The sequence below is a fragment of the Erinaceus europaeus genome, chromosome 8 (genome assembly GCF_950295315.1).
Source record: "Erinaceus europaeus chromosome 8, mEriEur2.1, whole genome shotgun sequence".
NCBI classification, from domain to species: Eukaryota; Metazoa; Chordata; class Mammalia; order Eulipotyphla; family Erinaceidae; genus Erinaceus; species Erinaceus europaeus.
The window spans coordinates 122,081,516-122,109,226 of record NC_080169.1 but is presented as its reverse complement, the minus strand read 5'-3'; the positions used below and the strand labels follow the sequence as shown (position 1 = coordinate 122,109,226).

At 44.8% G+C, this 27,711-nt stretch overlaps 1 protein-coding gene across 1 annotated transcript; it reads left to right on the top strand.

The window, feature by feature from the left end:
• The first annotated feature begins 7,311 nt into the window (after nt 1-7,311).
• Nucleotides 7,312-13,441, top strand: LOC103125062 (GTPase IMAP family member 7-like). The gene is made up of 2 exons (XM_007535831.3): nt 7,312-7,392; nt 12,112-13,441. Exon 2 carries the CDS (start codon nt 12,139-12,141, stop codon nt 13,012-13,014), a length of 876 nt encoding a protein of 291 aa, XP_007535893.2. The 5' UTR covers nt 7,312-7,392; nt 12,112-12,138; the 3' UTR covers nt 13,015-13,441.
• The last annotated feature ends 14,270 nt before the right edge of the window (nt 13,442-27,711 follow it).

The following is a 27,711-nucleotide window of genomic DNA, read 5'->3' as shown; positions in this document are numbered from 1 at the left end:
TACGCGGATATCTTTGCCCACCCTGTCCAACGCTTGACGTCTCATCACCCAATCTGGTCCCCTACGCCTACACTGAACTTCTCTGTTCCAGACTCTTGGAAACAGAGTTGGCAGTCAGCTGAGGTAAAGAACAAACACCTCATCACAGACCCCTGCAAGCGACAACCTGGCTTTGACCTAGCTCGTTATGACTGAGCCCTCCTCAATCGCTATCGAACAGGCCATGACCGGTGCACCGCTATGTTCCATCGCTGGGGAGCCAGAGATGACCCGAACTTCCCCTGCGGCTCCAGACAGACTATGACCCACATAGTCAACGACTGCCACCTCTCCAGATTCAAAGGAGGTCTCGAAACTTTACATCAGGCTCAACCTGACACTGTTGACTGGCTATGGAAGAAGGGAAAACACTAGAAGAAAGAAGGGGCTGGGTGGTGGTGCACCTGGTTAAGCACACATAGCACTAAGCACAAGGACCTTTGCCGGGATCTGGGTTTGAGCCTCTTCTTCCCACCTGTAGGGAGGACACTTCACAAGTGGTAATACAGGTCTGTAGGTGTGTCCCTTTCTCTCTCTGTCTGAATTTTAATAGTTAAGCTATGCACATTTTTCAAATTTCAAGAGTATGACTTAACTTGAGAAAATGTGTAGTTTTCTGGGAGTCAGGCTGTAGTGCAGCAGGTTAAGCACAGGTGGCACAAAGCACAACGACCGGCATAAGGATCCCAGTTCGAACCCGGCTCCCCACCAGGGGAGTCGCTTCACAGGCGGTGAAGCAGGTCTGCAGGTGTCTGTCTTTCTCTCTTCCTCTCTGTCTTCCCCTCCTCTCTCCATTTCTCTCTGTCCTATCCAACAATGACGACAACAACAATAATAACTACAACAATAAAACAACAAGGGCAACAAAAGGGAATAAATAAATTAATTAAATTAAATATTAAAAAAAAGAAAATGTGTAGTTTTCTAAAGATGTTATCCAAAGTAACACCACACAGGAAACATCAATATGTATAAAAATCAAGAAATCAATATATCAAGAAAGTGTTCGGGCTGGGCAGTGCACACCAAGTTAAGAGCATTTGTTATCACGTACATAGACCCAGGTTCAAGTTCCCAGTCCCTATGTGCAGGGGTGAAGCTCCCTGAGTTGTGAAGCAGTACTATAGGTGTATTTCTTTATCTCTAGCTTCCCTTCTCCTCTCAATTTCTCTGCACCCTATTGAATAGTAAATAAATATATTAATTAAAATCAAAAGGAAGACAGAGTGCCATCTAAATATATACACCAAATATTGATATTTAACATTCCATTCTGATCAATATCAGCCAATTTTTACAAGAAAGCCATAGCACTATAAGAAAATTGAGATCAGATGAGACTGATATTCACAGGCACTCTGCCTTGTAAAAGTTTATCATGCAATATTTAGTTTCTCACACAGTATTTTCAATGAAAAACCACATGTTGGGACATAAGACTTGTATCAATCAATTTGGGAAGGCTGGATATCAAGCAGTTCTTCAGGTCACAATGAAATGAAACTAGAAGTCAGCAACAAAAGCAAGCTACAGCAGAATGCAGATAAAGACTGGACAGAGTACACATACACTTGGGCCAAGACCTCTAATAGATCCCACTCTCCACCATCACCAGTAACCAGGAATGTCATCATAAGCCCTGTTGTGGGCCTCTCCAGGACCCTGCCCTCACTGCAGAGCAGCAATGGTAGGGACTTCCCATTCTCTGAAGGGACACTGGATCAGCATGCTCTGCCACTCAAGGAAGACTTGTCCTGACATAAGTGCAGTTAATATTTGAATTAAAGTTTGTGGGAAGCTAGGTCATGGGGTAGAATGCATTGCTTGCCTTGCATCAGCCCAATCCCAATCCTGAAAACACAAGGGAGTGTCAGAGCACCAGGTTTGAGTTCTCTCTCTCTCTCCCTCTCTCCCTCCCTCTCCCTCTCTCTCCTTCTTCAGAATTTAAAAGTGACCCAGGATTGGTGAGATCATACATGCAGAAGTCCCTGATATTGCAGATAAAAAGCATAAATAAACAAATTACAATTTATAGAAGGCATAGTGTTCAGAACAAGATGAACCAGAAGGAGGATGGCTACCTAATTCTACTGCATAGATGAGCTCTCAGAAGCAAAGCAAGGACAGGACAGTGTGACTCCTCATGGACTCCAATCTATCACAGCAGATCTGAGGAATCAGAAGGGGAAGTGGAGACTGGGGATCTAAGTCTTTATGGAGGAGGAAGATGATAGTTTGGGGTCAGATGTACTGACGCCTGTCTTGGGTGATGTAGACATGGACCCTTGTGACAATTACAGGCCTCTAAGTCAGCATTTCCCCAATAGAATGGTACTGAAATTGAGGAAATAAATAAATTATAACACAAGAGGAAACACAAAGGAGAACTTGGACAAGATTTGCTGTATTGCACCAAAGTAAAGGACTCTGGAGTAGGGGGAGTGTTCAGTTCCTGGAACATGATGGCAGAGATGGGATGCATTGGATCGACCTTCCCATGGTGCATCTCGTGAGTACCTATTCATTGGGGAAACTGACGATCCTTCCTAGCTGACTGAATACACATGGATCCCAGTCACTTTCAAAGCCAGCAACAAGCAGCTCCTGACAGCTTTCAAGCTGTTGGTCCTGCTCTTCGAGTCCTCCAACTTAATGTTGAGAAGCTGTCCTTTGCCAAACGCGTTCTTATTGGTCAATTGGCGATACAGCATCAGGCAGATGTTATCTGCCTACAAGAAACACATATAGCAGTCGATGAAGCTGCTCGATTCACCATCAGTGGATTCGATTTAATATGCTATAATCTCCATCCTAAACACGGCCGAGCCATCTACGCCAAATCGTGTCTTGCGGACGTTTACCATACGGCCTCTTCGACCTTCTATGACTCCATTACTATACTCCATTACTATTCAGCTCGTCAACGTATATAAGCCTCCCAGTGCCTCATGGGATAATGAGGTCCTGCCTAGCCTGAATCACCCAGCCATTTACGTTGGAGATTTTAGTAGTCATAACCAAGACTGGGGATATTCCTCCACTCGAGCTGACGGCTCTATCTTAGCCGACTGGGCTTCAGCGAATGACCTCTCCCTATTATACGATCCCAAACAGCCAGGCTCTTTTCACAGTGCTAGATGGAATAAAGACTCGTCACCCAACCTGTGCTGGATTAGCACAGTCAATGGCCAAGCCTTTCCCGCTACGAGACAAGTTCTCAAGATCTTCCCGCACAGTCATCACCGCCCAGCTATCATCCACATTGGTCTCCAGCTCCCACTGATTCTGTGCTTGGAGAAACTAAGATGGAACTTTCAGAAAGCAAACTGGCGTCTGTTCAGTGATCTTACCAACAAATCTATTCCTGCAATTCCAATTAACTCTATCCCCTCTGAAGATTCCTACAGGCGCTTCCGCCAAGCCATCTTCAAAGCAGCTTCCCAAGCCATTCCTTGTGGGAGACGTGCTAACTATACGCCTTGTCTTGATGCTGAATGTGAGCAACTACTAAAGAGTTTGATGAGTCGGGCGACCCAGATGTGGCTGACCATCTCATTGCCTCCCTGGACGCAGCACGCCAAGCCCGCTGGCAACAACTCACAGAAAGTCTGAACTTCACCCACTCAAGTAGGAAGGCCTGGAAGCTTCTTCATAGTCTGGGTGCCGGTAGCCAACCCCCTCCCGTCTCCCATCCTCCCGTATCTCCAAACTCAGTGGCCAGTCACCTAACGCAAGTTGGACATGATAAGATCGACCCAGTCTGGAAAAGAGAAATTTCCCATGAGTGGTCATCCCACTTCCGGTTATCTTGTCCATCTCCAAAACTCTCTCCCTTTACACTGTCTGAACTAGAAGACGCTTTGAAGAGGGTTAAACCAGGAACAGATGCTGGCTATGATAACATCACCCCAGAACTCATTCTTAACCTGGGTCCCGTGGCAAAGAAGTGGCTCGCTTCATTCCTGTCCCACATCTTGGAATCTGAGTCTATGCCCAAAGTTTGGCATTGTGCGAAGATTATAGCAGTTTTGAAACCAACGAAAGACCCAACACTGGCTGCCAGCTATAGACCAATTTCTCTCTTCTCTGTGTGTTACAAACTCCTTGAGAGGCTGCTTCTGTCATGTATTTCTCATCTTACAGAGAAATTACTATCACCCGCCCAAGCTGGTTTCTGCCCAGGAAGATCTACCTGCGAACAGGCCCTGGCCCTCTCAACTTACATTGAAAATGGATTCCAGAAGAGTTTAAAGACGGGTGCTGTCTTTGTTGATCTCACAGCAGCCTATGACACGGTTTGGCACCGTGGTCTCCTAGTCAAGATCTCAAGATGCCTGCCTCCATGGGTGGCCAACACTATATCACTTCTTCTCCAAAACAGAAGATTCCGGGTGCATCTGGGTGACAAGTCTAGCAGATGGAGACTTGTCTCAAGTGGCCTCCCCCAGGGCTCTGTTCTGGCTCCTACGCTATTTAATATTTACATCAATGACTTCCCAGAAACTTCTTCAAGGAAGTTCATCTACTCCGAGGACATCTGCTGTGCAACTCAGGCATCCAAGTTCAACATCCTCGAGGAAACACTCACGAAAGACATGTCTCTGATATCTGATTACTGTAAAAAATGGCGACTAATCCCTAGCACTGCAAAAACAGTATCATCTGTTTTCCATCTACACCATGCCTCCACCTCACGTGAGCTTAATGTGCAGCTTGGCGATACGAGAATCCGGCATGAAGCCCAGCCATCTTGTATCCGGCATGAAGCCCAGCCATCTTGTATCTGGCATGAAGCCCAGCCATCTTGTATCCGGCATGAAGCCCAGCCCAGTATCTTGGCGTTACTCTCGATCACACTCTGTCATTTCACGAACATCTCATAAAAACTGCAGCAAAGGTGGGCGCGAGGAATAACATCATTGCAAGACTGGCCAGCTCCTCATGGGGCGTGAGCACTTCCACACTATGATCATCCTCTCTGGCATTATGCTATTCCACTGCAGAATACTGTGCCCCAGTATGGTTCCATAGCCCCCATGTCCACTTGGTCAATTCCAAATTATATTCCTCCATGAGGATAATTTCTGGAACCATCCATTCCACCCCGGTTCCATGGCTGCCAGTTCTTAGCAACATAGCCCCGCCAGATATTCGTCGGGATGCGGCATCATCTAAGTTCATTTCCCACGTCTATGCTCAACTGGACCTGCCAATATACGCGGATATCTTCGCCCACCCTGTCCAACGCTTGACGTCTCATCACCCAATCTGGTCCCCTACGCCTACACTGAACTTCTCTGTTCCAGACTCTTGGAAACAGAGTTGGCAGTCAGCTGAGGTAAAGAACAAACACCTCATCACAGACCCCTGCAAGCGTCAACCCGGCTTTGACCTAGCACGTTATGATCGGGCCCTCTTCAATCGCTATCGAACAGGCCATGGCCGGTGCGCCACTATGTTCCATCGCTGGGGAGCCAGAGACGACCCAAACTGCCACTGCGGCTCCAGACAGACTATGACCCACATAGTCAACGACTGCCACCTCTCCAGATTCAAAGGAGGTCTCGAAACTTGACATCAGGCTCAACCTGACGCTGTTGACTGGCTACGGAAGAAGGGCAAACGCTAGAAGAAGAAGATGGCAGAGAAGGTGGTGGTGGGGGGTTTCAAGTGTTATGTGGAAAAGTGAGAAATGTCACTCATGCACAAACTGCTGTATTTTACTGTTGAGTATAAACCATTAATAATAGCCTTCCCTAAAAAAAAAAAAAAGGAAAGAAAAAAAGATCACCACTCATGTGGTGATGCTGGGGATTGAACCTGTGGCCTCAGAGTCTCAGAAATAAAAGTCTTTCTCTATGACCATTGTGCTGTCACCTGTATGGCAACATTCTTCATTTCTCTCCACCACAGTTATACTCTGGAGAGTTTGGGATTGTTCTTGTTGATAACTACTGCTATACAACTAAATATGAAAATATTGGTGAAGGGCTGGGGATATGGATCCACCTGCCAGTGCCCATGTCCAGTAGAGAAGCAATTACAGAAGCCTGAGCTCCCACCTCCTGTATCCCAAAATAATTTTAATCCATACTCCTAGTGGAGGAGAAGTGATAGGAGGAAGAGGAAAAGAGGGCTCCCAACTCCAGCTCCATCATGTCCCAGAGAAAGAGGAGGGAAAGGAGAAAGATATTTGGGTGTAATAGGGTTATGTGTATCTTGGAGGGGAAGAGAGGATTGGACCTGGATAAAATAGGGCCAATTGTGTACAAAAGCAGACAGATCATTGTAGAGAGGATGATTAACCCATGTTTGTAACCTTAGAAGAACTGCTGTGGCGTGCAGTGGAGGGATTGGGGACTCAGAACTCTGGTGGTGAGAATGGTATGGAATTATACCCCTGTTGACATGTAACTTTGTAAATCAATATTAAATCACTAATAAAATTAAGAAAAAGAAAAAATATTTGTGGATAACTTAGTATGTGAAAGTAACTAATAAATAGCTAAGACTCTCTTGAATATAAAAAAATAAAGTAAAAGTAAAAATTAATAGATTATGATTTTATTTCTTCCCAAGATAATTTAATTAAACTCCATTTTGTTCAGTCCCCTGAAGGATCTAAAGCTTCAAAACCAACAGGCCACATGTCTGACTTCCTCCTACTTTCATACATGGCCCCACAGTCTCCTGCTCTAATCAGGGTAGGTCCTCACACTTTGTGCTTGGCCGTCTGGACAAGACTCGGGTCCTGAATAAAGGCCCTTTCAGCACTGGGAGCTAGCTCACCTGACGAAGCACACACTGTTCAGGTGTGCGTAAGGATCATTGGTGTTTGAGAACCCGGCATCACATGGGACCACTATGTGTGCGGGGAACTTCACATGTGCTGGAGCAGTGCTGAGTGTCAAGCCTCTCTACTCCTCTCCCTCTCTGTCTCTCTCCTGCTTTGTCTCTGTCTCTCTCTAGCTGCTCATGATAGGAAAATACAGTCTCTTAGAAGAGTTAGAATCACATGGACACAAAAACTCCAGTGACAACAGTTGTCAGTAGTAATAATAATAAATCAAATAAATATCTTGTGCATCTACCACTGTTACTGACACAGCAGAGATCATTTTAGCAATGAAGGATTAATAGAAGTCAGGACTTCACAAAACTGAAACACGCCTACATAACGGGAAACATCTCTGTCTCCGAAAGGTAAACAACCATTCCACCAGCTCCACCCAGGCAGTTTCCTGAGATTTCAGAGGCTGGTGAGACAATTTCCTCAGAGCTAAAGCAAAAGCAGTAGTTTAAGCAGCCCTTCAGAAAAATAATCGGAAACACTGTCCACTCCTTCAAGCAGAGGTGAGTATCGTTGAGAGAAAACCCAAAGAGAAAGAGAAAAAGGGACAGGCAGGCCCAGCAAGACTGCGTGGAGAGTGGGTTCTGATTCTAAAAGGACCCACCTGTGTAGAAACAGAGCTGTGAGGGGGGAGAGGTGGTGTGTAAGGGGGGGGAAGATCCTGAGTGCATGGACACAGGCCCATGCTCTTGGTGTTTAACTAGACAGAGAAGTGGTGATCTGCTCATGTCTTGTATTCACCAGGCAACTAGGAATTAGGGAGCACTATTTAGCTGTGCATTGACAGGTGTTGACTGCTTTGTGATACTCCATCCACTGTCTATTCTTTTCTTGTTTTTAACTTTAGAGCTTCATTGAGTAATGGTTTACAGTATTGTCTTTTATTTATTTTTTCCCATTTTGTTGCCCTTGTTTCTTTTAATTGTTGTAGTTATTGTTGTTGTTGATGTCATCATTGTTAGATAGGACAGAGAGAAATGGAGAGAGGAGAGGAAGACAGAGAGGGGGAGAGAAAAACAGACAGACACCTGCAGACCTGCTTCACTGCCTGTGAAGCGACTCCCCTGCAGGTGGGGAGGCGTGGGCACGAACCGGGATCCTAGCGCCAGTGCTTTGCACCAAGTGCACTTAACCCACTGCACTACCTATAGTCTTTTTTTTTTCACCATGGCTGTCACCAAAGGTTTGTGTCTCATCTCCACCCCCCATTGATAACCACTATAGTTCACCCGCAGTCTTAGATAGAGGTTGACAGTTTGCTTTTTTCACATTCATATACTCAGTTCTCTGTGTTCAGCATCTGAGTGAAGCCACCTTGTAGCTGTACTTCACTTCCTTCCTTACTTCCCTGAGCATAATCTTTTCCAGTTCCATCTACTTTATCCCAACGGACACAATATCATCATTTTGTACTACCGAGTAAAACCCCACTGAGTATATGTGTCTCATAACTTTTTTATCCAGTCATCGGCCAAAGGGTGCTTGGTTGTCTGCAGGCTTTTGTTACTGTGAATAAAGCTACTATGAACATGAGGGTTCATATGTCCCTTTGAGTCAGCGTTATTATATATTTGGGGTAAATGCCTAGGAGTGGATATTGCCGGGTCATAAGGTATTTCCATTTGTATTTGCTTAAGGATTCTCCAGACTTTTCTCCCATAATGACAGTACCAATTTGCATTCCTGACAGCAGTGTAGTGGAGTCCCTCTCCCCATATTCGCTTCAATACTCATCTTCAACAATAAAACAAGAGAAGGTCTTGCTTTATTTATGGAGGCCATTCTCACAGGTGTGAGGTAGAATCTCAATGTTTTCTTTTTCCCTCCAGTGTTATCACTGGGGCTCAGGGCTAGCACTACAAAGCCACTGCTCCTGGTGGCCACCTGTCCCACTTTACTAGACAGGACAGAGAGAAATTGAGGGAAGAGGAGAAGATAAAGAGGGGAAGAGAAAGGCAGACACCTGAGGACCCCCACTTCCCTGCTTGTGAAGCTTGCTTTGCAGGTGGGGAGTTGGGGGTTCGGTTTGAGATTCCTTACTTGGTCCTTGCACGTCATACTATGTGCACTTAACCCAGTGTGCCACCACCAACCTTTCTCAATGTGGTTTTAATTAATTTGCATTTCTTTGATGATGGGTGAACTGGAGCATTTCCACAATATGTTTGTAGACCATGTGAATCTCTTCTTTAGAAAACCGTCTATTATCATCTTCTGCCCGTATCATCCATTGTCTTTTCAAAGAATTTGACTGACTCCAGTTCAGATCTTTAGAAATGAAAGCAATTTGGAAACCACCCAGAAAAGAAAAATCTGTTTCTAGCTGAAAAAAAAAAGTCAAGTAATGATGATCCCACTCATAAACAGAAGTTGAGAAAAAGAACAAAATAGGAAACACAGAGCAGAACTTAGACTGGGCCTGGAGCATTACATGAAAGTAAAAAACTCTGGGTGGGGGGAAGGGTAGTTTTTAATCTCCTTTCTTGGGGGTGAGCATAGGAACACAGATCTGTTGTGGTGGGAACAGTGTTAATCTATACTCCTGTTAATGTATAGAATTATAAATCACTGTAATCCTCTATAAGTGTGCTGACTTTACAGAAATAGCTCACCTCAATCATGGCAGAAGAATCTAGTTGGCTGAATCTTGCCCAACATTTTTCAGAGAGAGATTATGCCCCATTTTTTATTATGTGTCAGTGTTTAGAATAATGAGATATGCCCCAGTCTCACATACTAGAGATACAGTATAGTATGGTCAAATTCTAATCTATATGTAGTTTTGATAGTGTGAGGAAATAAACTCAATGTTATCTTCCCCTCCCTTTTTGATTACTTTTATAAAATTACAAGATTTTAGGAATATAATTTTATAGCCACTGTGATAAGTATAAGTCAGTCCAAAGTCCTGTGCCCTCACACGCCCCACACCCAACCCCTGCCAATATCCAAACCCACAACATGGTTTGGCTACCATCTCATACAAGTCCATCTGTTTTGGTCTTCTATATTCCACAGATGAGTAAAACATCTTGTAGTTGTCCTTCACCTCTTTACTTATTTCACTTAGCCTAATCACCTCCAGTGCCATCCATTTTGTTCCAAATAATACAATCTCTTTTGTAGGATTAGATTCTATTGGATATATCTAATAACTTATTTATCCAGTCATCTGGAACTGGGCATATATATTTTTTTCTAGGTGCTTCTTGAGCCATTCAGTGTTGCTTATCTTTCACCATTCTTGAGAGAGTCTGTTTTTTTTTTCAATATAAATCTAACACCAAAATTCAATATCTACAGGGGTTTGGTGGTGGCGCACCTGGCTAAGCGGACATAGTATAAAATCCAAGGATCCCAGTTTGAGCCCCGACTCCCCAGCTTCAGGGAAAGGGGTGACTTCACAAGTGGTGAAGCAGGTCTGCAGGTGTCTGTCTTTCTCTCTCCTTCTTTACCTCCCCATCCCCTCTCAGTTTCTCTCTGTCCTGTTCAATAAAATATAAAAAATGGCTGCCAGGAGCAGTGGATTTGTAGTGTAGACATCTAGCCCCAGCGATAATCCTGGAGGCAAAAAAAAAAAAAAAAAAGATCCAATATCTATTAATGTAATATAAGCACTTTGGTCTATTTCCGAATTTCCTGATTGTGTTTCACTGTTCTGTTCATCAATGCATATATGCATATTGCAATACTTACTCACAGAAATTATGTTTTACTCTGGTATAGCAAAGTTCCCTCAGTGTTCTGCTTTTCATTGATTACCTTACTCTCCTTTTCTTTATTTCCTCAAGCAAAAATTATATTTTATAATTAACCATAGTAGATAGAAGGAAATAAGATTGGTAGCTGGTCCCTGGCATATCCAGTTAAGCATACACGTTACTGCGCACATGAATCCAGGTTCAAGCCCCATGCCCACTCTTGCAGGGGGGGAACTTCACTAGCGGTGAAATATACTGCAGGTCTCTCTCATCTCATCCACTCTCAATTTCTCTGTGTAGTATTACACAAAAAAAGAAAGAAAAAAAAACAGTCTCTGGAAAAAATGAATTCACCCTGCAGCCACCACTTGTGTGATAACTCTGATGTCAATTAAAAAAAAAATGTGTGTGTGTGTGTGTGTGTGTGTGTGTGTGTGTGTGTTGAGAAAGAAGAACAGAAAGGGAAATGAAGCAAAATTTGACTGAGTTTGGAATATTGCACCAAAGTTAAAAAAAAAAGACTCTGGGTGGAGTGTGAGGGTAGATGTTCAGCTTCAGTGTAGGGGGGTGGGGTCAGGACACAGACCTTTGGTGTCAGGAATGGTGTAAATATGCACTCCTATTATTAAAAAAAATTAAATCATTGCCATGTATATATAAATACAATAGTGAAATAGCTAGTCATTCTAATTACATGGAATATTCTAGCCCAACACCACAAGGATGGACTTGGCACTGGAGGGAGTTGTGGTGTGATGTGGTCTCTCTGTTTCTCTTTTTGTCTTTATATGCTGCGAATGATAAAGCAGTCCAGAACAAGGAAGTAAATAAATAATGCCTATACAAGGCCCAAGCTACACACACAAACACGCACACACAAGAGTGTATGAATGAATGGATACATTCTTTTGTGAAGTCATCAGCATGTGGCATTCTAATGTTGCAATATTCTTTTTTAGTTTTTTTTATTTATTTATTTTTATCACACAGTAACAGGGCAATTGAGAAGAGACAAGGAGAAGATATAGAGGGAGTGAGAGAGAGACAGAGATACCTGCAGCCCTGCTTCACCACTTGAGAAGCTTTCCCTCTGCAGTTGGGGCCCATGGGCTTGAACCTGGATCCTTGTGCACCAGATGCACCACTGCTTGGCCCCTGTAGGAAAAGTCTTTAATTGCTTAACTATCTCTTTCGTAGTGACTGAACTGCTGGATTTTTCCATTGGAATCAGTCTATCAATGGACCTTTAAATTTTTAATCATATATATGTATATATAATTCATTATTGGATAGAGATAAATAGTGAGAGAGGCAGGACACACCTGCAGCCATGGTTCACCACTTGTGAAGCCTCCCCCCAGCAGGTGGGGACCAGGGGCTTGAACTGGATCCTAGGTGTGCTCAACCAGGTGGGCCACCACCCAGCCCTGACTTTTACGTATTTCAGGCAGGAGAAAAGAAGGTTAGGAATGGGTTAGGCTTCCCTAAACTGACCATTTAACTCCCTTGCTCTTTCTTAAGGTCTTAAGCATCTCATCTCGGGTGAACATGGCTGAGCCTATGTTATGTAACCACCTGAGGATCGTTCTCCTTGGGAAAACTGGCAGTGGGAAAAGTGCCACAGGAAACACCATCCTGGGAGAAAGAGTATTTGAATCTAAGATTGCTTCTCGTTCAGTGACCAAGGGCTGCCAGAAAGAATCCAGAGACTGGAATGGAAGGAAGCTCCTGGTGGTGGACACCCCAGGGCTCTTTGACACCAAAGAGAAGTTGGACACCACCTGCATGGAAATCAGCCAGTGTGTCCTCCATTCCAGCCCAGGGCCTCACGCCATCCTCATGGTGATCCAACTGGGCCGCTACACAGAGGAGGAACAGAACACCATTGCATTGATCAAGGTCGTGTTTGGAGAGTCGGTCATGAAGCACATGATCATCCTTTTCACCCGTAAAGAGGAGCTGGAGGGCAGATGCATACAGGACTTCATCAAAGATGCAGATGTGAACCTAAGAAACATCGTCAAGGAGTGCGACAACTGCGTCTGCGCCTTCAATAACAGAGCAGAGAAGCCGGAGAAGGAAGCTCAGGTACAGGAGCTGGTGCAACTGATAGAGAAAATGGTGCAGGGGAATAGAGGAAGTTATTTCTCAGAAGCCATATACAAGGACATAGAGCAAAAGCTGGAAGACAAAGTAGAGAAACTGAAGAAAACCTACGTTGATCAGTTAAACCGTGAAATTAAACTCATTGAGGAAGAATATGCCCATAGGCCACAGGAAAAGGAGGAAAAAATTAAGTTCCTAGAAGAGCAATACACTGAAAGAACAATCGCCCTCAGACAGGAAGCTGAACGGACCATATTAAAAGACATTTTTAATTTTGTTAAGAAGAGTATTTCAACCGTATGGCACATGTTTTGGTAGGAAATTTAGTTGACTTCGGATTTTTTTTTTCTTACTCTACTACCTTTCAACTTTTGATGCGGTAGATTTTATTTTCTAAAAATGTCTTCTGAATTTCTCATTCTTACAATGGGACGTTGTTCCACCTTCAGTGGAATTATAAAGTCTATGTTCCATTTTTTAGGGAGGGGGGCTGTAGCACAGCAGGTTAACTGCATGTGGTTCAAAGCACAAAGACTTGTGTAAGGATCCTGGTTCGAGCCCCCGGCTCCCCACCTGCAGGGGAGTCGCTTCACAGGAGGAGAAGCAGGTCTGCAGGTGTCTATCTTTCTCTCCCCCTCTCTGTCTTCCCCTCCTCTCTCCATTTCTCTCTGTCCTATCTAACAATGATGACCTCAATAACAACAACAACAATAACTACAATAACAATTAAAAAGTCTGCTTTCCATTTTGTGAAATTCGATGAACTTTTTGGCTGCTTAGAGAAATAGTAAAGCGTTAAGGCAGTTCTGTGTTTCAACGAAGTTCGATGAGGAGAGTGCCTCCTTCTTCTTGGGTTCTTTTATTTTATTTCATTGTTTTGAACTTAGCTAGCAAGTTATAAGGAATCCCAGGTCTCCAGGTTTTCCACAAAGTCCCACATAAAGAAGACTTGGTGTCATTGTCGCCACCCCATATAACCTGCCCATCAACCAGAACTCACTGGCTAGCTACTTGATGAGGCAACACAGAGGTGAATTCCCCATCTGACAAATGAGCCTCCTCCAGGAAGCTTCCAAGATTAAAAAAGAAAAGAAAGAAGAACCTATCCTAGTTAAACATGCCCAAATTGCAGACTTATAAGAAAACCATTGCCTGCTTTAGAAAAAAATATTATCTTTATTTGTTTATTGGATAGAGACGTTCAGAAATTGAGAGAGAAGGGGGAGATAGAGGTGGAGAGAGACAGAGAGACACCTGCAGCCCTGTTTTTCCACTTGTGAAGCTTCCCCCCTGCAGGTGGGGACTGAGGGCTCGAACTCGGGTCCATTGTACATTGTAACATGTGGGGAACACGTATCCTGGCATGGTGCAGCAGTATCTATGTTCCCCTAGGTAGTTCCTGTTAATTTCTCTGTTAATTTCCTGGCCCCAACACTACTGGGCTGTGATCAGGACATTATTTCCCCCCACTTTATTGGGGGCTTAATGGTTTACAGTAGCTGGTGTAGAGCTGCAAGCTGTCATCTCCCCAGGACAAGTGTTTGCCAGAAAACCCCCAGCCTGGGTCATTTTCTCCCATCAGACACCAGGACCCCACAGTCTATCCACCACATCCCTTTCCCTCCTTCCTCAGGGTCCTTTGCTTTGGAGCCATACACCACACCCAGTTCAAGTATCAACTTTATTTTCACTTTCTCTAGTGTTTCACCTACGAGTGATGTCACCTAGAACATTCCCAATATGTGATTAGAGACTAATTTCTAGTGTTTAAATAGACATTTCTGTATTTATATTCATGAAAAAAATATTGTTTTATAACATGGCCTATGTGCTTCCTTTTTATATGATTTGTTTATTATCTTTGTTAGAGACAGTCATAAATCAAGAGGAATGAGGAGATAGAGAGGGAAAGAAACAGAGAGAGACAGCTGCAGCCCTGCTTCAGCACTCACAAAGATTTCCCTCTGCAAGTGGGGACTGGGGGCTTGAACCTGTATCCTTACGCCTTGTAGCACGTGTGCTCAACCAGCTGTGCCACTTCCTGGCCCTATCTACGTGCTTTCTTTATCAAACTCTGGTATCGATGATAAGCTACTTGGTCCGAAAACAAAATGAACTTTCCCTTATTCTCTGTATTCTGGAAAACTGCACCGCATGCTAGAACTAGCTAAAATTTGAAGATTTGGAAGAATTCTCTTGTAAATATTTTTGAAATGGATATGAAATAGGTAATTGTCTAGGGAAATACTAAGTCATAAATTAACTCCATGAGAGAGGAAAAATTTAAATGGTTCTGGTTATGTGGGAGAAATAATAATAAAAAACAGTATTAGGGATACTTACCTAATAGAGGAAATACCATGATCAAGAAGGTGGTTTTCCCAGGGGGAGACGTATCCATTGAAACTGGCATTTGTTGATTTCCCCTAAATGTGGGGACTGTGGTAGTGGAGGGCTATGTCCATGCCGTCCCCTGGAAAAAAAAAAGGGATTAGGAAACTGTCGGAGGTTAGTTTAGGGAGAGAAGCACCCTCCCCTGCACCCTGCACCCTGCACCCCTGCCACCTGCAGGCAGCCAGTAGCAGGCCCAGAAGTCCAGTGTGTCTCTGCACATCCTGCCCCAGCTCCCTCCCTCCCTGACTGCAAAGGCCACAACCTGCAGATGGAGGCAGTGGTGACCTTGGAGACAAAGGCTGGAGCTCATCCCTGAGGGTCTTGTCTTCCCAGAAAGGACTAAAGAGCTAGGGGAGAGGGGGAGGGGGCGGGGAAGGGAATGGGTCTCTCCTGTCCTGCCCACCCCCTACCCCCTCTTTCTTGGGAGTCTACACGCCTTCTCTGTCCTTACTTTCTCTCAATAAAAGCTCATCTTCCCCCTGAAACACGACTATCTTTCTTGCAGTTCTTCAGAACTGGAATCCCATGTGAGGGAGCCGGGGAGGATCCCCAGTTAGCTGCACTCTCCTCTCCTTACAGAACCATACAGCAAATGAAACACCAAGTGCGGGTTGTAGATCTCTGGGCTCCTGTCTCACCCAGTGTGGATGTCCTTGGGCCAGTTGAGCCTGGACTAGTGACTCTCAGTTGTGGAATGGCAGCCTCAATCAGTGCTTGGCTGTCAGTTGGAGATTCCTGGCTAAAGAGGGGAGGCACATTCACACACACACACACACACACACACACACACAAACATACACACACTCACACACACTCACACACACAAACATACACATACACACACTCACACACACACACTCACACACACACACATACACTCACACACACACACTCACACACACACACTCACACACACACACACACATACACTCACACACACACACTCACACACACACACTCACACACACTCACACACACACACACACACTCACACACACACACAAACATACACACACTCACACACATACACTCACTCACACACACTCACACACACACACTCACACACATACACTCACACACACACACACACACACACACACACCTATGTAATTAAGCAAAAACTTCACTGATGGTGAGTCAGGCGGTAGCGCAGCAGGTTAAGCGCACATGGCGCAAGGCGCAAGGACCGGCTTAAGGATCCTGGTTCGAGCCCCCGGCTCCCCACCTGCAGGGGAGTCACTTCACAGGCGGTGAAGCAGGTCTGCAGGTGTCTCTCTCTCTCCCCCCTCTGTCTTCCCCTCCTCTCTCTATTTCTTTCTGTTGTATCCAACAACGACAACAATAATGACTACAACAATAAAAAAGGGCAACAAAAGGGAATAAATAAATAAATATTTAAAAAATTCACTGATGATAAGTTCAGAGCTGATGAAACTACTCCCAGTGGGGGAGAAATTATAGGGGGAAGATGATCAGAGGGCTCTGAACTCCAACTCCATCAGAACCCGGAGAGAGAGAAAGAAAAAGGGAGACATTTGGAAGTAGTAATAGATGTAGGTGTGATCTGGAAAGGAAAAGAAGATGCCACCATAGAAAAAAAAATAGACAACTATGTACAAATTTAGACAGATAGTTGTGGAAATTATAGTTCATCCATATCGGCAACCTTAGGAGAACTGCTGTAGCTTCTAATGGAGAGACTGGGAATCCAGAACTCTGGTGGTGGAAATGGAGTGGAATTGTACCCTTGTAATTTTTTTAATTAATATTAATCATAAATAAATAAACAAGAGTAGCCAGGACCATAGAATAAGTGGGAAAATATATATAAATATAGATAGGCAGTTATAGAAATAGTAGTCAACCCACATCTGTGACCTTGGGGCAACCACTGCAGTTCCCAGTGGAGGGAATGGGGGACACAGAGCTCAGGTGGTGAGAACAGTGTGGGATTGTATCCTGTTATCTTATAGTTCTGGAAATCAATATTAAATCACTAATAAAATAAAATTATATAATAAAGAGTTGATAGAAGTACCCAAAGGTCTTGATGTGTTTTTTTCCTCACCTGCTCCACCTTCCTGATTTTTTTAAAGTCTTTTTTTTTTAATTTAAGAAAGGAGACATTAACAAAACCATAGGATAGGAGGGGTACAACTCCACACAGTTCCCACCACCAGAACTCCGTATCCCATCCCCTCTCCTGATAGCTTTCCCATTCTCTGTCCCTTTGGGAGTATGGACCCAGGGTCATTATGGGATGCAGAAGGTGGAAGGTCTGGCTTCTGTAATTGCTTCTCCACTGAATATGGTCATTGGCAGGTGGATCCATACTCCCAGCCTGCCTCTCTCTTTCCCTAGTGGGCAGGGCTCTGGGGAAGCGGAACTCCAGGACACATTTACCTTCTACATGTCAAGGTGGTGGCTTCTCCTTCAGCTTCAGTTACGGGAGGAAAGACTTCAGTTACACTTAGGGCAACAAAATGGAACTTGCTTTGCAAAACAAAAGATGCGGGAATCCCCACAGGAGTCTGGTCCTCCCTGTAGGTCATGTGGTCCCCACATCTGTAATAAGAAGGTTAGAGACAGACTAATAACCTTACCGGCTTACTTCAATGAACTATTAAGAATCAAACACTGGCGGGGGGGGGGGGGAGCAGCGGTGATGCACCTGGTTAAGCGCACATAGTACTAAACTTAAGGACCTGCTCAAGGATCAGGGTTCGAGCCTCTGATGCCCCGCTTGCAAGAGGGAAGTTTCACAAGTGGCAAAGCAGGTCTGCAGGTGTCTCTCTTCCTCTCTGTCAGCCCCTCCTCTCTCAATGTCTCTCTGTCCTGTCCAATAAATTAGAGAAATGGCTACCAGGAACAGCGGATTTGTAGTGCTGGCATCAAGTTCCAGCCATAAACTTGGAGACAAAAAATAATAATAATAAAGTAGTCAAACACTGGGAAGCCCAGGAGAGAAAACAGAATATGAAAGACCTCGCAAGTGTTTTGATGCTTGAAAAGATATGACCCAGGGAGACATTCTGTCTGAATGACACTTCTTTTTTAAAATTTTCATATTTATTTATTCCTTTTTTTGTTGCCCTTGTTGTTTTATTGTTGTAGCTATTATAGCTGTTATTGATGTCATCGTCGTTGGATAGGATAGAGAGAAATGGAGACAGGAGGGGAAGACAGAGAGGGGGAGAGAAAGACAGACAACTGCAGACCTGCTTCACCACCTGTGAAGCGACGCCCCTGCAGGTGGGGAGCTGGGGGCTCGAACTGGGATCCTTAAGCCGGGTACTTGAGCTTTGCCCCATGTGTGCTTAACCCACTGTGCTACCGCCCAACTCCCCCTGAAGAGCTATTCTTTTAACCAGTGCCTGGAACCCAGCAGTGCAGAAGTGAGATGATGGGGAAGAGTTAGTCAGCACCCATCTTCTCCCTGCATAAAGGCTGCATGAAATGGGGGCATTTGACAACCATTTCCAAGAAACGAAACTGAATCCACAAATCTAAGCAGGTCCTGCCAGAAACGGTAATTTGGTCCATTCCTGGAATAAAACAGGAAACTAAAAGAAGAGGCCCTCTCTGCTTTCAATGGGTCACAGTATGCACAACACGCTTCCTGTTTTTGAAAAGTTAAAATAATAGTAGGAAATGAGTTTCTATGTCTGAAGCAGGTGGTATGCTCTCTCTTTCCTGAAGAGATAAGTTTAGGAGGGTCCAGCCAAGTTTCTCTTCCTCCTGAGTTCTGTGAAGTTTCTCTTTCCAAATCAGAGGGAAGACAGTTTGGTGTCCAAAATGCCCGATGCTGGGGCCTCCCTGTGACTTTCAGGATCACCAGGAAAGAGGTTGATTCCACACAATGCCTAATATACTATCCCTCCATCTTAGACCTACATGTAGTGAAGTGAAGTAGACACTGGGCAAAACCATGAACCTCTCAATTAAAAACAAAAACCCCAACAGGGGCCCAGGCAGTTGTGCACCCATTTAAGTACTTAGCACATAGTACTAAGCGCAAGGATCCATGAAAGGATACCGGTTCAAGCCCTCACTCCCCACCTACAGGGGGAATCACCTCACAAGTGGTGAAGCAGGGCTGCAGGTGTCTCTCTTTCTCTCTCCCTATCTCCCCCTCCCCTCTCAATTTCTCTCTGTCATAGCCAATAAAGTGGGGGGGAAATATAGCCTCCAGGAGCAGTGGATTCATAGTGCCTGCACCAAGCCCCAGCTATAACCCTGGAGGCAAAAGAAAAAAAAATTCCAACAATTATTTGTAACCAAAGTAATAATTTAATTTGTCATCTCTCCATCTTTTCTTTCTTTTTCAGTGTCAAAATCTGGCTTGTTTCACAGCTGACTCAGGTTTCATGTTAAGATCATGTTAACTATTATTTATATAAGTTTTCTTACTGGGAGGTCTTATCTGGTGGTCTATTTCCTTGATTCTGTTTCTGATTCTTGACCAGAAATGCTTTGTTACACACCCCCACATGTAGTTTCTGTAATTATTTCAACATCTTTTTTGTTTGTTTGTTTGTTTCAATGTTCTGCAGGAGAATTCAATTGCTATATGTCATGGATTGTGTAGTATATATTTCAAAGAAAACATTTTATTTGTTTTAATTTAATGAGCAAGAGAAAGACACAAGAGCTTACTCAGCTCTGATGGATGGTGGTACTGGGGATTGAACCTGGGATTTCAGAGCCTCAGGCAGGAAAGTCTATTTGCAGAACCACTGTACTGTCTCCCCAGCCCTTTAGTATATCATTCTTATTCTTTTACTCTTCCTGTTTTAGGCATGCTACTTGCTTAGTCAACCTTATTTATTTTGGCATGTGTGTATGGCTTTTCCTATGAAGTAAACATTTGAAAACCAGCATGACCTTAATAGAAAGAATATATATATATATATATATATATATATATATATATATATATATATAGTGAAACATTATGATAAGGAAGACACAATGAAATTCTCGCTGTTTGTACCACATGAAGCAACATGGTGGAGTTCAATGAGATAAGACAGGAGGACAAGGGCAAACACTGGGTGGTGTCACCCCTCTCACTCCACTGTGAAATACAAGGTGTAAATGAAAGATGCAAAGGCCAACACAGACTGCATCCTGGAAGCCTCTTATTCAAAACTAAGTTTGTGAAGTGTAAATCCTGACATTCTGATGGCCAAATCACTGACACAGAAATGAGTCAGAAAGGACTGATGTGCAGTGGAGAAGTGTCAGCACCAGTGTGTGGGGACAGGGTGTGGTGATACTGACCAGGGAGAGATGACACTGTCCCCTGAGACACTGTCCCCTGACAGTGTCCCCTCAGCACAGAGGCAGAAAATGCCAAGTGGAAAATGTTTTCCAATAGGGACCAGGCAGTGCTGCACTTGGTTGAATGCACGTGTGACAACGTGCAAGGATCCAGGTTTGAGTCCCTGCTTCCCCAGAGCCCCACCCCACTAAGGAAAGAGAGAGACAGACTGGGAGTATGGATCCACCTGTCAATGCCCATGTTCAGCGGGGAAGCAATTACAGAAGCCAGACCTTCCACCTTCTGCATCCCACAATGACCCTGGGTCCATACTCCCAGAGAAATAAAGTATAAGAAAACTATCAAGGGAGAGGATGGGATACGGAGTTCTGGTGGTGGAAGCTGTGTGGAGTTGTACCCCTCTTATCCTGTGGTTTTGTCAATGTGTCCTTTTTATAAATAAAAATTTTTTAAAAATTTCCCACACCAGAAATCTTTTTTTTTCCTTTTTTCCTTTCTATTTTTATTAGATCGGACAGATAGAAATTGAGAGGGAAGGTGGAGACAGGAGTAAGAAAGAAAGATAGACTCCTGCAGGCCTGTGTCACCCAGGTCCTTGTGCAAAGAATGTGTGCACGTAACCAGGTGTGCCATTCCCCTGCCCTCATCACATCATTCTGAGAAGAGATGGTTTTGCTGGAGTCAGAAATGACAGGAAGTACCAGGCGGAACACAGACACTGCTGCACCACCCCAGAACACCTGTTGCCCCAGTACAGCTGTGTGACTGGGGGAAGGAAATTGCTGGGCAGGAAGTAGGAGTAGTGATAGGTGTGGGCGTGGCTTAGCAAGGAGGTGAGGGTGGGGCTTGAATGTTTATAAACTACCTCTGTGGGCGTGTCTCTGTGTGTGTGTGTGTGTGTGTGTGTGTCTCCCTCTCTCTCTCTTTCCCTTTCTCTGTGTGTGTGTCTCTGTGTGTGTGAGTGTCTCTGTGTGTCTCTCTCACTGTGTGTGTGTCTCTCTTTCCCTCTCTCTCTGTGTCTCTGTGTGAGTGTCTCTGTGTGTGTCTCTGTGTGTGTCTCTCTTTCGCTCTCTCTCTGTGTCTCTCTTTCCCTCTCTCTCTCTGTGTCTCTGTGTGTGTGTCTCTCTTTCCCTCTGTGTCTCTCTCTCTCTTTCTCTCTCTCTCTGTGCCTCTCTCTGTGTGTCTCTGTGTGTGTGTGTCTCTGTGTGTCTCTCTGTGTGTGTGTCTCTCTCTCTTTCCCTCTCTGTGTGTGTGTGTCTCTCTCTGTGTGTCTCTCTTTCCCTCTCTTTCTCTCTCTCTCTCTCTGTGTCTCTCTTTCCCTCTCTCTCTCTGTGTGTGTCTCTGTGTGTGTGTCTCTCTCTCTTTCCCTCTCTGTGTGTGTGTGTCTCTCTCTGTGTGTCTCTCTTTCCCTCTCTTTCCCTCTCTCTCTCTCTGTGTCTCTCTTTCCCTCTCTCTTTCTCTGTGTGTGTCTCTCTGTGTCTCTCTTTCCCTCTCTTTCTCTCTCTCTGTGTCTCTCTTTCCCTATTTCTCTCTGTGTCTCTCTTTCCCTCTCTCTCTGTGTGTATCTCTGTGTGTGTGTCTCTCTGTGTGTGCATCTGTGTGTGTGTCTCTCTTTCCCTCTCTCTCTCTGTGTCTCTCTTTCCCTCTCTCTCTGTGTCTCTGTGTGTGTCTCTCTCTGTGTGCGTCTCTGTGTGTCTCTCTCTCTGTGTGTCTCTGTGTGTGTGTGTGTGTATGTGTGTCTCTCTGTGTGTGCGTCTCTGTGTGTCTCTCTTTCCCTCTCTCTTTCCCTCTCTCTCTGTGTGTGTCTCTGTGTGTGTGTGTCTCTCTCTGTGTGCATCTCTGTGTGTGTCCCTGTGTGTGTGTCTCTCTCTGTGTGTCTCTGTGTGTGTGTGTGTATGTGTGTCTCTCTGTGTGTGCGTCTCTGTGTGTCTCTCTTTCCCTCTCTCTTTCCCTCTCTCTCTGTGTGTGTCTCTGTGTGTGTGTGTCTCTCTCTGTGTGCATCTCTGTGTGTGTCTCTGTGTGTGTGTCTCTCTCTGTGTGTGTGTCTCTCTCTGTGTGTGTCTCTATGTGTGTCTCTCTGTGTGTGCGTCTCTGTGTGTGTGTCTCTCTGTGTGTGTCTGTGTGTCTCTCTGTGTGTGTCTCTGTGTGTGTCTCTCTCTGTGTTTGTCTCTCTTTCCCTCTCTCTGTGTCTCTGTGTGTGTGTCTCTCTTTCCTTCTTTCTCTCTCTCTCTGTGTCTCTCTCTCTTTCTCTCTCTCTGTGTCTCTCTCTTTCTCTGTGTGTGTCTTTCTCTCTTTCCCTCTCCCTCTCTCTGTGTCTCTCTTTCTCTGTGTGTGTGTGTCTCTCTCTTTCCCTCTCTCTCTCTTTCTCTCTCTCTGTGAGTGTGGCTCTCTCTCTTTCCCTCTCTCTTTCTCTCCCTCTCTCTCTCTCTGTGTGTGTGTGTGGTGTGTGTGTGTGTGAGCCTGCCATCATATGAGTAAGTGCTCTATTTCTCTTTCTCTCTGTTGGCCCATGCGTGCAGGAATATGTGAGTGTTCTCAATGTCTCTGAATATGGCAGACTTTAAAGATGACTTTGGTCACCATCAGGCCACCTCATCACCCGGGGACCTAGTCAGGGAATCTTGGGATTCCCACACAGACATGATTGGCCTAGACCTCTCACAGGTCCCTCTCACCACTATCACTGGTCATTTCCATCAAGAACAACATAACAGACCCACTGTGGGCCCCTATAGGACCCTGCCCTCAATGTGGATCAACAATGGTAGGGAATGTTCCAGTCTCTGAAGGGATGTTGGATAACATATTCTATCCATCTAGGAAGATGGGTCCTGAAATTAGTATAGCAGGGGCAGGGGGTGGGCGGGTGGTGGTGCCCCTGTTGAGTGCACACATTACAGTGTGAAAGGACCCAGGTTTAAGTCCCCAGTCCCCATTGCAGGGGGAAAGCTTCACAAGTGGTGAAGCAGGGCTGCAGGTGTGTCTCTGACTCTTTCCCTCTCTATCTTCCCCCTCCTCTCAATTTCTGGCTGTCTCTAACTATAAATAAATAAAGATTAAAAAATAAAGATTTAAAAAAATTAGTGCAGCTTGTAAAGTTCCTAGCCGTGACCACAGAATACAAACTCAGACATACAGAGATGCAGAGGTTACACAGGCTCCTGTGCTGAATATGAGCCCCAGATCAGATCAATGGGGTTTTCAGCTAACAATATTTATATATTTTCCCCATATTTGGGAGCTATTCTTTTCCTTGACTCAGCTTTCTCATCCCTATTCCAGCTATGAGAACATGTCTCCTGACAATAACTTGTGTCCACCTGCATATTAGATGTCAGGCTCAGGCAAAAACTAGTTGTGTCATGGGCCCCTTGGAATGTACCTAAAATAGACCTATTAGCCTTTTCCAAAACGGAGACCCCAAATCCTCTTCTGCAATATTCTTGCCTTTAGGTTCATGATTAGTCAATAATTTTTTCTGCTTTATATCTGAACTCTTCTTAAGCCATCAAGTTTCAGATGCTACCATGATGCCAGCCTGACTTCCCTGGGCAGACTTCCCCACCATGTGTCCTGGAGCCCCACCTACCCAGAGCCCTGCCCCACTAGGGAAAGAGAGAGACAGGCTGGGAGTATGGATCCATCTGCCAATGCCCATGTTCAGCGGGGAAGCAATTACAGAAGCCAGACCTTCCACGTTGGGCATCCCATAATGACCCTGGGTCCATACTCCCAGAGGGATAAAGAATAGGAGAGTTATCAGGGGTTGACAGATAGGATAGGAAGTTTTGATGGTGGAATTATGTGGAATTACACCCCTCTTATCCTATGAACTTGTCGATATCTCCATTTTATAAATAAAAAAAGAATAGGAAAGCTTCCAATAGAGGGGATGGGACACAAAATTCTGATAGTGGGATCTGAATGGAATTGTACCCCCTCTTATCTTACAATCTTGTTAGTCGTTATTAAATCACTAATAAAAAAATTTGTAATTGTCAAAAACATTCCCCCAAATCATGATTGTTCCTCAATTCTTTGTTGGGATTATGTGTGACAAACTTTTAAACAAGTGGGGAACAAACTCAGCCCCAATTCCACCCCTCCCTGCCCACACACAGCTGTAGATGCCCTTCTCTTCCTATATGGGGAATCAGATGCAGGTTTACTTCTTTTTTTTTATAACTTTATTTATAAAATGGAAACACTGACAAGACCATAGGATAAGAGGGGTACAACTCCACACAATTCCCACCACCAGAACTCAGTATATCCTCCCCTCCCCTGACAACTTTCCTATTCTTTATCCTTCTGGGAGAATGGACCCAGAGTCATTATGGGGTGCAGAAGGTGGAAGGTCTGGTAGCACCGGGCTCTGGGGAAGCAGAGCTCCTGGACACATTGGTTCATCCACCCAGGGAATTCTGGTTGGCATCATAGTAGCATCTGGAACCTGGTGTCTGAAAAAGAGTTAAGATATAAAGCAGAACAAAGTGTTGACTAATCATGAACCTAAAGGCAAGAATATTGCAGATGAAGATTTGGGAGTCTCCATTTTGGAAAAGGCTACTAGGTCTATTTTAGTTATATTCTAAGGGGCCCATAACTTTACTAGTTTTTGCCTGAGCCTGACGTCTGATATGCAGGCGGGCCCAACCAAGTTATTGTCCAGGGAGATGGTGTCATGACTGGAAAAAGGACTAGAAAGCTGGATCAGAGAGGAGAGTGGGCCCAGGTCAAATCAATGGAGTTTACAGTTGACGATATTTATAGACTTTCCCCACATTTGGGAGCAGTTTTTCTTCTTACATTCAACACTTTTCATATTTCACTGGAACTCTCTCAGTATATGAAGACGGCTGTAGCATGGTGGGTTATAGTTTGAAATTTTCCTGGTAATTTTTTATTTTTGGAAGTAGGGGGGGTGCCCCATCAACCTCATCCTTCTCTGACTGTGAACTCCATTCCCTTGCCCTGAGGTCACTGCAGCTTCTCTGGTTGCTCTGTCGTGTGCAGAGACCTTGCTGGTGTCGGCAGGCAGGAGGGACTCATTCACAGACGGCAACAATGCCCCCTCATCTTAAAGTCAGGTTCTGCAAAGTGTTTCCCCACACTCGGCAACTTCCCGGTGCCTGCCAGCTGTGGTTTCTAAATTAATATTTTGTATGTTCTACTTTATTTTGAAATGCAATTACCAAAGCCCCCTGGGAACTGGAAACCTTCCCCAAGGTGACAGGCAGCTGCTGTGCCACACCAGAAGAGAGGAAGAAACCCTGTCAGCACTAGGACTGAGGATTGTCCAGAACTCCTGTTTTTCATACTTTGTTCCTTAGTATAAAGGATTAAAAATAACACTCGGGAGTTGGGTGGTAGGCAAAACGCAAGGACCGGCATAAGGATCCCAGTTCAAGCCCCCGGCTCCCCACCTGCAGGGGAGTCGCTTCACAGGTGGTAAAGCAGGTCTGCAGGTGTCTGTCTTTCTCTCCCCCTCTCTGTCTTCAGTGTGGTGGGTCCAGGCTCAAATTCAGGTCAGGTATAACAAAGCAGTCACACTATCCAGTTGAGTTATTATGCCAGTGCTCACACTTTCTTCTTTGGTACAAGGACTACTCAGCTTCCAGAATGTGTACACACATAAACGCACATGCACACGCCTTCCCTGGTATCTGGTTTGAAAGGAGCAGACTGCACTGGAGCAATGTTTGTATTTTGTTCCTGAAATGCTTTGTGTGAATAGTAGGAAATTCCTTACCATTTAGTAACCAGGAAACACTATATGAAGGTCAATTTTCTTAAAAAAAAAAAAATTCCAGATGATACCATGATGCCAACCAGACTTCCCTTGACACAGGACCCCACCAATATGTCCTGGAGCCCCACCTCCCCAGATACCTGCCCCACCAGGGAAAGAGAGAGACAGGCTGGGAGTATGGATCCACCTGTTGTTGCTGAGGAATTATTCTGATGCAGTCTCCGCCCCCAGGTTTTACCACACCCTGTGAAATCCTAGCAGTGCCCTCTTCAACCAATCCTGGCCCCACATGGCACCCCTGGTTGTCACCCAATAAAAAGCCCCCTCACACCCCCCTCTGGGCTCTCGGCTCCCCCTCTCGCAGCCCCGTGGTCAGGTAGTGGGGACGGCCATTGTTGGCTAACTCCACGTGGCCTGAGCCACCCCCCCATCCTATAATAAAGATTTGTCTACCCCCTTGCTCCGGACTTCCTCTCTCTTCTCCGAGGTGCAGCCCGACACCCGACCACAACAACAACCTGTCAACGCCCATGTTCATCAGGGAAGCAATTACAGAAGCCAGACCTTCCACCTTCTGCACCCCACAATGACCCTGGGTCCATAGTCCCAGAGGGTTAAAGAATAGGAAAGCTATCAGGGGAGGGGATGAGATACGGAGTTCTGGTGGCGGGAACTGTGGAGTTGTACACCTCTTTTTTTTATATTGCTTTTTAAAAAATATTTATTTATTCCCTTTTGTTGCCCTTGTTGTTTTATTGTTGTAGTTATAATTACTGATGTCATCATCATTGATGGATAGGACAGAGAAAAATGGAGTGAGGAGGGGAAGACAGAGAGGGGGAGAGATAGACTCTTGCAGACCTGCTTCACCTCCTGTGAATCGACTCCCCTGCAGGTGGGGAGATGGGGGCTCTAACCGGGATCCTTATGCCGGTCCTTGGGCTTTGCGCCATGTGAGCTTAACCCGCTGCGCTACAGCCCAGCTCCAATTGTACACCTCTTATCCTATGGTCTTGTCAGTGTTTCCATTTTATAAATAAAAATTTAAAGAAATATATTCTTGCTAACCTCAACTGGGGATTGATGCCTATAGTACAAATCCACTGCTCTCAGTAGCCATTTTTTCCTTTTTTTTTTTTCTTCTTTCTATTTTATTAGATAGGACAGACACAAATTCAGAGAAGAGGGGAAGGTAGCGAGCGATAGAGAGAGAGAGAGAGAGAGAGAGAGAGACACCTTCAGACCTGCACCATCACTTATAAAACTTCACCCCTGCAGATGGGGAGCCAGGACTTGAACCTGGGACCTTGTATAGAGTAAGGATTATAGGCACCAGGTTTACCATCACCTGGCCCCTTGAAGGACAATTTCTTTTTCTTTCTTTTTTTTTTTTTTTTTTTTTTGCCTCCAGGGTTATTGCTGGGGCTCAGTGCCTGCACCATGAATCCTCTGCTCCTGGAGGCCATTTTTCCCCTTTCGTTGCCCTTGTTGTTGTAGCCTTGTTGTGCTTATTATTGTTGTTGTTGATGTCGTTCTTTGTTGGATATGACAGAAAGAAATGGAAATGGAGAGGAGGGGAAGACAG

Bases quoted from the DNA above. Each gene is read 5' to 3' on its own strand.
- LOC103125062 (XM_007535831.3), top strand. From the start codon at position 12,139: ATGGCTGAGCCTATGTTATGTAACCACCTGAGGATCGTTCTCCTTGGG.